The sequence below is a fragment of the Pocillopora verrucosa genome, chromosome 10, assembly GCF_036669915.1.
Source record: "Pocillopora verrucosa isolate sample1 chromosome 10, ASM3666991v2, whole genome shotgun sequence".
NCBI classification, from domain to species: domain Eukaryota; kingdom Metazoa; phylum Cnidaria; class Anthozoa; order Scleractinia; family Pocilloporidae; genus Pocillopora; species Pocillopora verrucosa.
Window position 1 is genome coordinate 10,259,980 of NC_089321.1, and position 11,531 is coordinate 10,271,510.

General features: G+C 39.8%; 2 protein-coding genes across 2 annotated transcripts in view; both read right to left on the minus strand.

Annotated features, from left to right (window-relative positions):
• Positions 1-9,781, minus strand: part of LOC131799176 (collagen alpha-1(I) chain) — a 27,531-nt gene extending 17,750 nt beyond the window's left edge. The window contains exons 1-26 of the mRNA XM_059116874.2: positions 9,721-9,781; positions 9,551-9,595; positions 8,896-8,949; positions 8,562-8,615; positions 8,350-8,403; positions 7,688-7,741; positions 7,228-7,281; positions 6,759-6,803; positions 6,521-6,574; positions 6,103-6,147; positions 5,684-5,881; positions 5,212-5,265; positions 4,745-4,789; positions 4,308-4,361; positions 3,943-3,996; positions 3,489-3,542; positions 3,295-3,348; positions 2,492-2,545; positions 2,298-2,342; positions 2,154-2,207; positions 1,812-1,856; positions 1,435-1,488; positions 1,299-1,352; positions 1,162-1,215; positions 711-764; positions 168-221 (exon numbers count right to left, since the gene is read on the minus strand). Coding sequence (XP_058972857.2) covers positions 168-221; positions 711-764; positions 1,162-1,215; positions 1,299-1,352; positions 1,435-1,488; positions 1,812-1,856; positions 2,154-2,207; positions 2,298-2,342; positions 2,492-2,545; positions 3,295-3,348; positions 3,489-3,542; positions 3,943-3,996; positions 4,308-4,361; positions 4,745-4,789; positions 5,212-5,265; positions 5,684-5,881; positions 6,103-6,147; positions 6,521-6,574; positions 6,759-6,803; positions 7,228-7,281; positions 7,688-7,741; positions 8,350-8,403; positions 8,562-8,615; positions 8,896-8,925 — 1,371 coding nt within the window. The 5' untranslated portion in view covers positions 8,926-8,949; positions 9,551-9,595; positions 9,721-9,781. The remainder of the gene's footprint in view (positions 1-167; positions 222-710; positions 765-1,161; positions 1,216-1,298; positions 1,353-1,434; positions 1,489-1,811; positions 1,857-2,153; positions 2,208-2,297; positions 2,343-2,491; positions 2,546-3,294; positions 3,349-3,488; positions 3,543-3,942; positions 3,997-4,307; positions 4,362-4,744; positions 4,790-5,211; positions 5,266-5,683; positions 5,882-6,102; positions 6,148-6,520; positions 6,575-6,758; positions 6,804-7,227; positions 7,282-7,687; positions 7,742-8,349; positions 8,404-8,561; positions 8,616-8,895; positions 8,950-9,550; positions 9,596-9,720) is intronic.
• On the minus strand, positions 9,524-11,429 carry LOC136283655 (collagen alpha-2(IX) chain-like). The gene is made up of 5 exons (XM_066172846.1): positions 11,421-11,429; positions 10,747-10,800; positions 10,277-10,396; positions 9,721-9,786; positions 9,524-9,595 (listed from the first exon to the last, which is right to left on the minus strand). The coding sequence occupies exons 1-5, from the start codon at positions 11,427-11,429 to the stop codon at positions 9,524-9,526; spliced, it is 321 nt and encodes a 106-aa protein (XP_066028943.1).
• Between the last annotated feature and the right edge of the window lie 102 nt (positions 11,430-11,531).

The window sequence follows — 11,531 nt, forward strand, 5'->3', positions numbered from 1 at the left end:
CGCTCAGGAAATGCCTGGAAACAGTAGCTTATTAATAAGGAAAATGAAAATTTTTTGAGGCGGAAACTGGGTACAAGTTTGATCATATCAGCTGGCTTAACCTTACAAAGTTGAGTTTTCTTCCATACAATTTCAAACCATTGAGACATTCATCCAGTTTTTCTTACCCGGAGACCGGGACGTCCAGTGTTGCCCATAGGGCCAGGAACTCCAGCTACTCCCTAGAGTCATACGGATAAGAGTGTTTTAGTTTACGCGAGGATGAAACTACTGCAGTGGTTGCTCAATTGGAAGAGATGCGAATTGCCGCGCAGGAGGTCGAGGGTTTCAACCTGATCAGACCAGATCTTAACATAAAACCTTTGAAACTTCATCTACAAATCGTTCAATTTAGTCCTTTCGAACAGGAACTGAAAACTGCGGGTCCGTCGCCTACATCTTTAGTTTTACATGGTTAGCAAGATATACCTTTAAAAGACCTTGAGCACAATGCGGACAAAGTGGAACACGAGGCTCTCGCTGTTGTGCTCCGACCATCATTCTCATATTGACAAGGTAGGGGTGATGGATGCACGGATAAATGGGAATAGTGAAATACAACTGTCAAATCTGGCGAACGTATGCTATTATCTTCCAGGTAAGGGTGACGCTAAGAAGGTCTTTAGGGTAACATGAGCGGAAGTCATATCAGATACTCTCTACAAACTTACCACAGGTCCTTGTAAACCTCGGAGACCCATCGTGCCTCGTTCACCACGACGCCCCTTTTGAAGAAAAGGATAGTTTCAAGCCATTAGCATTGATTCGTTTCTGTTCACGACTAATTCTTGATTTTCTTCTCATTTTTAACTCGTGTAAACAAGTTTTAATGGGGACTCCGATATGCAAATAACTCACTCACACACTCACTCATTCACTGATATGTGATTATATGCGTTGATCATTCTGCGGAGTTGGATGGTTACCATAATTGCAGAACTCTCCGTGATTCTCCGGAAGCGGGGCTTTTGAGATAGGAGCAAACTTGCAGTAAGACCGATAATTAGAAGTTCACAACCATGTTTAAACTCTAGATTAAGTTCTTTATGCAATAGTTGGCCATAGGTATTCTTTTAATTTTTTTTTTGTTATTCGCATTGATGTCCGATTTTAAGCACTTACAGCTCTTCCTGTTCTTCCGGGTGTCCCAGTCGAGCCTTTAGCACCATTATCACCCTACCGATAACGAAATAAAAAATGAATAACGGATATCAGAAGGAAGATTCCTAAAATTAAATATTAAAGTGGAGCAATTTCACCTTTGGTCCTCTCGATCCCGCACGGCCTGACGATCCATCTTTACCTTGTTGGCCCTGAATAAAAATTAAAAAAAAAAAACGCTCATCGATGTTTTGACCATTGTCCGTGGACAGTGAAAGTTACGTTGCTAAGTACCATTGTTCCCTTTGCTCCTCGAAGGCCAGGTGAGCCATTAATGCCTGGTAGACCCTAACGATTAACAAAAGAAAACAAACAAATTATTAAAGTTACCAAAAGGTAAATCCGTCTGTTTTCTCCTCCGATTGTCGCCGAGTACTGAGTACACAGGGGATAACGTTATCATTGCCGGCACTGAAATCATCCTGTTTATTAGGAAATATCTAGCATTTTGAATGAAATACTTTTTTATGGAGTTTCAAAGCAAGTATTCGAGCCAGCAAGTCTAATTATTTTAGACGGAATCCATCTTAAAATAATTCATGTGGTTTTTCAAACTCCGGCTCAGGTACTACTACGCCAGCTTATAAATATCAAATGAACATTTAGCTTACGGTATCTCCTGTTCTTCCCGGAGTGCCATCCTCCCCTGGTAAGCCCTGAAATAAATAATAATAACAATGAAGATTTAAAAAAGAACAACTAAATTTGTCAATTATCTCAATTACTTTAAAGGTAGAAGTATCGCCAGGGTGTTCCCACAGGGTTTTCAATTACTTTTTCCATAAGTGGCTGCCAGCGCTGTAATTGGTGGCCATACCCGGAAAAGTGTCTGTGAAGGGAAACCCAACACGAAAGCCTGCCTTAGGCTTAACAGACGGCGGTAAGAAATCTTATAGGCAGCGGTACACCCCACCGATAACTGGTTTTCATTGAAACCCCTGTCAAACGCTCACCTTTGATCCAATCGCCCCCGGATTCCCTGCTCTTCCTCTCTGTCCACCAATCCCCTAAATCATGGTAGAAAAATTTCTTTTGTTGTAGTAATGTTGAAAAAACTGAATTTCTCAGTTATAAACACTTGCTGGAAAATAACTAACCCTCATTCCAGGGCTCCCAGGATTTCCAGCCACTCCAGGAGATCCCTAATGAAGAGATGAAGATACCTTGAGCAAGCCTTAATTCCAGGAAACAAGCACAATTACTGTTAACCCTTTAACTTCTCAGTACAATATCCATACTTTATCCAGCAAACAGGTAATGAGAATATTCAAACTTCTCATCTCTTCTTTACCTGATCTCCTTTGGTTCCAGGAATTCCGTCTATCCCTGGTAATCCAGCGTTGCCCTTTCAAAAGAACGAAAGTACTTGAGAATAATAAATGCGCATGAAAAATATAGGGATCAATATCAGTATCTGGGCAACTGCCCACCTACCCCTCCCCTAACCCAACATTAACCCTAACTTGTTATCAATTGACTGTTGTTGAGTTAGGGGAGGGGTAGTTGCCCAGATACTGATATTGATCCAAATATAGCTCTAGTTGAAGAGCGTTTTCCTTTTCTTTTTGCGCAGGACGCATTGACTTGACATGCAACTTAGCAGACATTGAGTGAACACATTCATTTCAACGCTGTAGACGTAAACATAATTCATTACTCTGAAAAAAACTAAAAAAACAGAAATGTTTACTACAGTTCTTCATATTTTTTGTTAATATTGCCAGTTTTTCGTGCTCATTCCACTTTTTAGAAGTTCGAACCCAGGAGTTACATTTGACCGTGTAACAGTTGGGCTGCTAAACAATGGTTCAAGGATTTGGTAGTGTAGTCTGATCGCTCGGGTGAGGGAAGTCTTGGAAAAGGACTGTTCCTTCTTGTAGTGACTGACTTTCCGACCATCTTGGCGGAAGTCATCATCAGAGTCAATGACTTCCACCAAAGTTGTCGGAACGTCAATCACCATTATCGATTTTAGTCCTTCTCAGACTACTCTCACCCAGACGATGACGCCTCGATCATCCAGATAATCCTTTTGTAAGCTTTTGGGATTGGCCCTCCTGAGCTTCTCTGTGTTAGTGGTTTGACTACGTTTACCTTTTTCCCTGCCAGACCAAAAGCTCCATGGTAACCAACTTCACCTTGAAGTCCCTAGAAACAACAAATACAAATTTTTAAATTCAGAGCCTCGTGGCGGTCAGAATAACAAAATTAATTTCAATAAAAACTTAATATAAAAAAATTTTGACTCAAATTTGCGTTGATTTTCTAAAAAGTATACAGCACACTACCTCTGGGCCCATCTCACCAGGAAGGCCTCTTGCTCCTCGTCGTCCTCTAGAACCCTAAAATTACACGAAAAAGGTGATAAAGAATACATATTTTCCACTCATTCTTTGATAACACGATATGCTAAATTACATACGCATTTTGATTGACGTCACCATCAACATTACTCCAAGTTGCGGCACGTCTGTCCAGTAATAGATCGCAGAAGACGCCAAGATTTGGCGATAATATCACTGACACACACGTCTGTGTTCCGTGTGCCACCTTTTAGTTTTTACCAGAATTTGAAGTCAACTGTTATCCATTCCTAGACTGACGCATAGCATCATGGAATATATTTATTAATTCTCTCAGAAGAAATTGAGCTTCGGAATACTTTAGGTGCAACATATTTATTAATTCTCGATCAGGGGAGCTCTTGCACTTGTTCGTCTTCAAACATATAGACTTGCTGACCTTTTTTCCACGCGAGCCAATTGGACCAGGGGCTCCAATCTGCCCTGAAGGACCCTAGGTTGAATAAAAAAAGGAACCATCTTTCAAAAATGCATTTAAACATCCAGCGTCTGATGAAAAGGTGAGAAAAACCTCTCTCATTGTTTACAAAATGCGTTTCAAATCTCATGATTAAACATACATAACGGGGAACTCTCCTCACGTAGTAATTGTTTTCTTTTATTTCATGAACAAATGAACTTACGTCCTACCTTGCCCTACACCTCTTAAGCATAAACAATTTTTCTTCTTTTATTTTAAAACAATTTTTCAAATAACATACTACCTATATCAAATTCAGATCTAACATCAGTGAAGCACTTTACCCGATTTCCTTTCGCTCCTAGTCTTCCTCTTGGTCCTGCTGTTCCTGGGGGGCCCTAAAAATGCTCTCTTGCATGAGGTCATTGCAAATGTAATACAGCTATTTTTGTAGTTCTCAGTGTGTTTTTACCAGCCCTTATTTACCTTTTTTTTTTCTCTTAGCACTGCTAACACGTGAGACAAATCCTCGCTGTTAGGAATTTCAGATTCTCACAAGCGTTGACATGTTGAAATTTTTTCCGCTGAAGACATTAAGTCTTTTAATGGAACGTCATTCACCAAAGTTATTCATAAAATGTTAACGTTCCCTTTTATTTAGGGATGCTGAATTGAAAATAAATGAAAGGTGAAACTTCTAAGACTTTCACGTATTACGCTATCGTTTTGCACCTCGTTTGTTCGTGTACCTGTGTTTTCAAATTTCTCCATAATAACTTACCCTCTCTCCTCTTCCTCCCTCCGAGCCTGGTTGACCATCGATTCCCTTGCAAGCAGAGAAAAGAACACGATTTTGAGCAAATCAAGAAACTGTGAACACCATGTTTGACCTTGTTCTCATTAAGTGCTACATGATTTTGCGTTTTTTGGAGTTGACATGTAAACAGGCAGTTAAAGCTACTGTATAATGAAGAGTTAAAACAAACAATAATCAAGGACTTATTTGTTGAAATTGTTTTAAAAAATTAACCCTTCAAACTGTAAGAGTGACTTGCGTCCGATTTCTCGTTACAGTATCACCCTTAAATTAAATATTTTGGTCACGAGAGAAAAAGGAAATGGTCACTTATTTGAAAAGGTCCAGATTGTCAGAAAAATTATCTTTATCAGTGCTTCATTTTACGTATAACAGTGAGCAGAATACGAACACTTAAGTTGGGGCTTTTCAAATTTCTTAAGGCTACCTACCGGAGCGCCCTCCTTCCCTTGTTCTCCTCTGAGGCCCATGTTGCCGACGAGACCCTGACGATTAGAAATAATGTCTTCATTATCAAATATAGGCAGTGACTCAACATTTTTCCCAAAAGGTACGACTTTCAAATTCACCCATATTGCAACATGATAAGAACCACATAGAAAATGCAGTGTCGAGTTGTGAAACGATGTTCACAACTCGCTGTAAACGAGGAGCTTAAAAAAATCGACTTTTGCGCTCTTTTTCTTTTCAACAAATACCATATCCTTCGTGACAAAGGGGGCACGTGATCCCAAATGATAACCACAATACAGGTAGTTCTTGCGTAGTTTATTATCTATTACTCGGTGTAAGTCATTTTAAAGAATTTACAGAATCTAACATAGATCAAGTAATACCCCGAAGAAGATATAACACGTAGAACTATAAAGCGTGAAAATTTGTAACAAAATTGTCTTTCAATACCGTCGCTCCTTTGGCACCAGGTTGTCCCGTTTGGCCACGTCGACCTTTTTCACCCGAGTCTCCTTTCTGTCCAGTTGGTCCACTGGGCCCAGTTTCCCCGTTTGAACCGCGTTTCCCACGTAACCCAGGTTGCCCTCTGTCGCCTTTCAGTCCAGGAGCTCCAGCATTTCCTGGTTCACCTATTTCTCCGGGGGCACCCTGAAGATTGTATAGTGTCGGTTAAAAATGGACTCAACACTTAGAAAGCTATACAAAGACAAATGATTCGGGCGATTGAAAGAAGGGAGACAACTGGCAAAGAGAAAAAAAAAACACTACAACAGACCATGGCCGGTCTGATGCAATGTATAATTTTCCCATACCCATCAAGCTAGATAGTTTGCAAATATTGCAACCTAAAATACAGTTCTGTTAGTTACCGCTGGTCCTTCTGGTCCTGGCCCGCCCGGTAGACCTTGTTGACCCTGCCATGATAATAAGAAATAAAATTACAATCGCCTCAGTGAACCATTTCGTAAAAAAAAAAATTCCCAGTTTGAGAAAGATATTCTAGGCTGACAGCATTCAAAACCAATGTCGTCTCGTCATTGAGTGAGATTCAATCCGACCTATATTTTTTATAAATGAATAAAAAGTTTCTAATGTAACTGCGGAGCAGCGTCGGTGGGGGAGTTACTGCCTTTCCAGAATGTGATAATGATTATTGAACATCCATTATTTAAGAGTCTATTATTGTCACTTCGCTTGCTAAATAACAATTCGAGACAGTGTTTCGAAAACTAGTCGGACAATTCCAGATTGTACAAAGGACACAACACAGTTCGTTTTTTTACTCACAGGTGAACCTCTGAGTCCCGGAACCCCAAGCGGACCCGAGAGTCCCTGTTCTCCCTAAAGGTAAGAATGATAAAAAGAAAAGTGTTAACGTGAAATACTGGCGGAACTTCTGGGTTGACATGTTGACTGGTCCGATTTTTTCGTCTTTAAGGAAAAATGTGGGTAACTTCTCTCTCGAAAGTTAAAATCGCACTCCTTCCCTTACTAGTTACGGTGGCAATTATCTTCTAAAACTCACCTTCCTCCCATTGACGCCATTTCGACCAGGTTTTCCATCAAATCCCTAAACAAACACGGACATAAAAACATTTAGAAAGGGAAAAGAGACATTTTGAGCAGTTGGCACCAGCGTGGAACAATGGGAAAAACAGCAAAGAATTTCAAAATCTTTTCATCTTATTCCAGTAAATGACTACTTAAAATAGCAGCACCTTTGAACGGTTTTCATCCATTTCAAAGAGGAATGCAAATGTACATGATTATTGCCTGGCTTAACCCTTCAGCACCTATGAGTGACTAGTATCTATTTTCTCCTTAAAATATTACCACTGAATCTCACATTAACGTCATGAGAATAGAGGAAATGATCACCAACTAAAGAAACTATTGATTGTTCGACAAATTCTCCTTGTCAGCACCTTAGTAAATGTACATAAACAGAATAGAGAATATGAATGCTTACGTAAGGGTGTAAAGCGTTGACTCACCGTTTGTCCAAATTTACCCTGATCTCCTACTTCTCCTGGTTCACCTTGTTCTCCCTGGAAAGTTTTTCAGTTTCAATCAGAAAAAAATTAACAATGCTTCTTGTTAAGGTAACATTATCGCTCGAGTCTTACAAAACTGTTAGATGCACAATTGTCGCTCAAGGTACAGGGCGTGAAATTAATTTTTTTTTCTGACAGCCACTTGGCTCCTAAATTCTTCAAAGTGGTAGCCAATTCAAGAAAAGTTGGTCGCCATTTTCAAAGACAAACAAAACCTCTTTTTTACGCTGTCATCGCGCCTGTATTGGGCGCAATTTCATGCCCTGAGGTAGCAAGGTAATTGGAAATCTAAATACTCTGGTCGGATGCGAACAATATTCATGAAAAACACTTATTAAGGACTTAACAGCACAACAACAAAAAAAGAAATTAAACAACAACAATGACGATAATTACTTACCCTATCGCCTTTGATACCAGATAAACCAATGGGACCTGGGTTCCCAACAGGTCCCTGCAACAAATAAATGTTTTATAGATCGTGTCGAATATTTGATAGACAAACAAACGGTTGTTTTGCGCTACAAACACAAGAGTGACTAACTGAAGAACTGACCGACTGACTTACTCTCTGAATGACTGCAGACTGACCGACTCTCTGACTAATTGAATAACTGACTCACCGACTGGCTGGATGACTGACTGAATAACTTGTGACTAACTGATTGTGAATTCCGACAGCGATAAACGTACTCTCTGACTAACTGAATTACCAAGAAGTGGACTGATTGACTCGTGGCTAACTGACTGGGATTTACTGACAGTGATTGACTGACTGTCGTACCTACTTACTAACTGACTGACTGAGTGACTGACTGGTTGACTTACCTGCAGACTTTCTGACTAATTGGCTCAGTGATTCAGTTTAACTCTCTGTCTGAATTAGTGGCTAATTAGCTGACCGTTCGACGGACTGTCTGCTGAATGCCATTGAATTAGTGACCGACTCATCGACTCCTGACCACCTGACACGTTATCGCTCGGTCTATACGGCAAGGTCTCACTTTTATCCATAACGACCTAACTTTGGAATAATGAGTAATTGAGTAGCTTATCGTTTACCGGTTCTCCTTGGACACCATTCTCACCAGGCTCACCCGTGGGACCAGGAGCACCCTTCATTAACAAATGAACACACATTAATACTTTGTACGACGAAGTAAATGCGTATCACTATCACACCCGATTTACATTTTTACGAAACTAGCACGGATTGTAAATGGCAGCATTTGGGATGAAACGTGGAGATATTTCAATTTTTCACTTTTACTTACATCCTCTCCACTTCTTCCCTGCAAACCTGGAGGGCCTGGTAAACCAGGTGCGCCCTACAAACAAGTGTCAAAAAGCATTTCCTCTTGTTATCATTGATTGATCTGATATAGATCTCACACTTTCATCTAAATTTAACCTTTCATTTAGGTGAACGAGGACACGGGGTCCTCCTTAGTAATGCTAGATTAGTTTACATAAAATCTCGATCTCCGAAAAATTGTTAACCTCTAAAGTTAAGCAAAGCAAGCATACAATATCCGTACAAAAGGCTACCTCGTTAAATTGAGACTATTGTTTGAATTACTGGTTTAAAAGGTCTAAATTCAGCTTTACCGATATTCCTCTCTCTCCTTCAGGCCCCATTTGTCCTTTCTCCCCTGGCGTGCCCTGGATGAATAAAGACGAAGTTCGTCTGTTAGATGTAAGTAATGATTCTCATTAAACCTGAAACCATGTATCGTGCTTTGACCGCTTCACAGACCATGTTCTGTAGAAAGAATCTACTCAGTAATTGGATTAGCATCCATTTTCTCTTCTTTTCATTTTCTACTCAAGCCTGGATTTAAAATATGAGGTTGCTCGTGTTCACAGTCGCAGATCACCGTCGCGGCTTAATAGTGCACGCGCGAGTTGGCTCTTTTCACGAGCAGGTCTAAAACACTGCACTGAAAGGAATAATTTTTTCCACACGCTGTTAAGTGCTTTCAACATGCCAATTTTTTATGCCCGTAAAGTTAAAGTGAAAACCGTATGAATGCCTTGCCAATATGGTACCACTACGAGCGCTTGAAAAGACGCAGATGTGCATCTAGTTACCGAAAAATGTCACATTTAATCGACAGTTTACGAGTCTAATCACCGTAATCTCTGAATTGTTAGTCCAGTGCGCTCTCAACCCAACCACCATGCCCCTTTTTGGGCAAACCACATTGAAATAATAAAAAAAGATACAGATCACCTATTACTGCAAATTCAAGTTTTTACTCACGTCTGGCCCACGGTAACCCGGAGTTCCCGCTACTCCACGAGACCCCTAAAAATATTCCATTTGAAAAGCAAGAAACGAAAAAAGAGAGCAAATGTAAAATAATTTAACGAACATAACCGTCCATTTCGAGCAAGGGAGCATGAATAAATTCGACTTTAATACAATTTTACCGGCTCTCCTGGTTCTCCTTTCACTGTAATGAATCCAGCATTAGGTCCTTTAGAGCCACCCGGAACCTAAAACAAACAGGCTGTAGTGTTGATACACAAAACGTCTTTCACTATAGCTTTTGATCATATATCGAGTATGGTTTCTTGACCTGCTGTCAAATTGCTTTTTACGCGGGGTATACTCCTCTTCTGTCGAGCAATGAGCGAGCTGATGGCTGAGCGTAGCTGTAGTTTCACTGACAACAAGGGTAAATTCTTTACAGAACGAAAGAGAAGTCAGATTTAATTTAATGAAATAAATTGTATTTTGACCTGGAAATGATATTCAAGTGTAAAAATTTCCCTCGATGTGAAACGCAATTTAAGTAATGCAGAAACTGTGCAAGAGAACTCAGCTGCTTTTTGAACATAAGATAATTTCCGTGTTCTTTCATTTTATCTGCAATACAACTGCCAGGGAATAAGCAGCTACAAATAGCGTTAAGGCATGAAGATGTAAATCATCATGGATGTTAAATGTTTTTTTAAGTATACCGAAGGAGAAAGGTTTACTTACCACCCTACCCTCCAGTGGCCCAATATCAGGTCCAGTGAAATTTAAAACAACTTTTCCAGGAGGCCCCGGGGGCCCCGGCGGCCCACGGGGTCCTTTAGGACCGTCAACGCCCGGTTGACCCTGACGAAAATAGAATGGACATTGACAAGTTGAACAATAAGGTTTTAAGGGTTGAGAACGAAACAGCTACATAGGGCTTATCACAAATATTACTCTGGAGAACACTATCAGAATAAGTACTTTTAATATAATACGATTTTCTTCTCGTGCACGCCTTCCGAGGTCGCTAGTGAACTTCTTTGGAAAGAAGCACTATGAAGACTGCCTCGTTCTTTTCTTTCGTTATAAACAAGTTCTAAAATTGTGCCTAACAGGGCACGAGTTGCTCGGATCTCTATCAAATTATATAAAAGAAGTTAAGCGGTCAGCGATGAGGTAAAAACGACTTGATAAAAAAAAAGCTATCTCACCTTCACTCCGCGGTCACCTTGTGATCCGGGGGGTCCTGGCCCGCCTTTATCACCCTTAAAGTACAGGATTCATTCGGCTTTAAGACTAGTGTTGAACCTCTAAAACTTAAACTATTAACCTTTTGACGCCTAAGAGTGACTAACATCTAGTCTCCTCTCACAATATCCACCCTGAATCAAACATTAAGGTCACGAGAAAAAAAGGAAATGATCATCAGCTAATCAAATCATTCGTGATAACCATAAGAAATGTATGGAGAATATGCATACTGATATTAGGGTGTAAATACATAAGGAAAAAAGTGGAACAGGGAGGTAATTAACCCTTTAACTCCCAAATCAAATTTTTGACTCTCCTTACTGTCAATCATACAATTCTGATGATGTTGGTTCAGAGAATTTAGTATTGGATCAACTTTTTTATCCCCAAATTGATACTTTTCTTTACTCTCATCATTTATATGGTTGATTTTGTATTTATATTATAAGAAGAAATTTTATCTTAGTCACTCATGGGAATTTAAGGAATAAGGATTTGAAGGCCTCCTTTTACGCCTGGTTATCAGTTAGCAGAGAGCATTGCTCCTTACTCAAAATGTTATTTATTAAAGGGAAACCGATTTGTATAATATTTACGTTAATGATCAATACTAATCTTTTGAATTCAATATTACTTGATTCATCTATTTATTTTCGTTTAATAAAATTCTAGAATATTTTGCAGCTTTTCCATGCATTTCCAAGCTCTCAACAAGTGTGGTCTCTGAGGCTTGTTGTAGGCCATA

What these genes read in the sequence shown, in the direction of transcription:
- LOC136283655 (XM_066172846.1), bottom strand. An exon ending in GGCCACTGGAGGGTAGGGTG is followed by an intron (nt 9,787 to 10,276) that starts GTAAGTAAACCT and finishes TGTTTGTTTTAG; the next exon opens with GTTCCGGGTGGCTCTAAAGG. An exon ending in AAGGAGAACCAGGAGAGCCG is followed by an intron (nt 9,596 to 9,720) that starts GTAAAATTGTAT and finishes GAATATTTTTAG; the next exon opens with GGGTCTCGTGGAGTAGCGGG.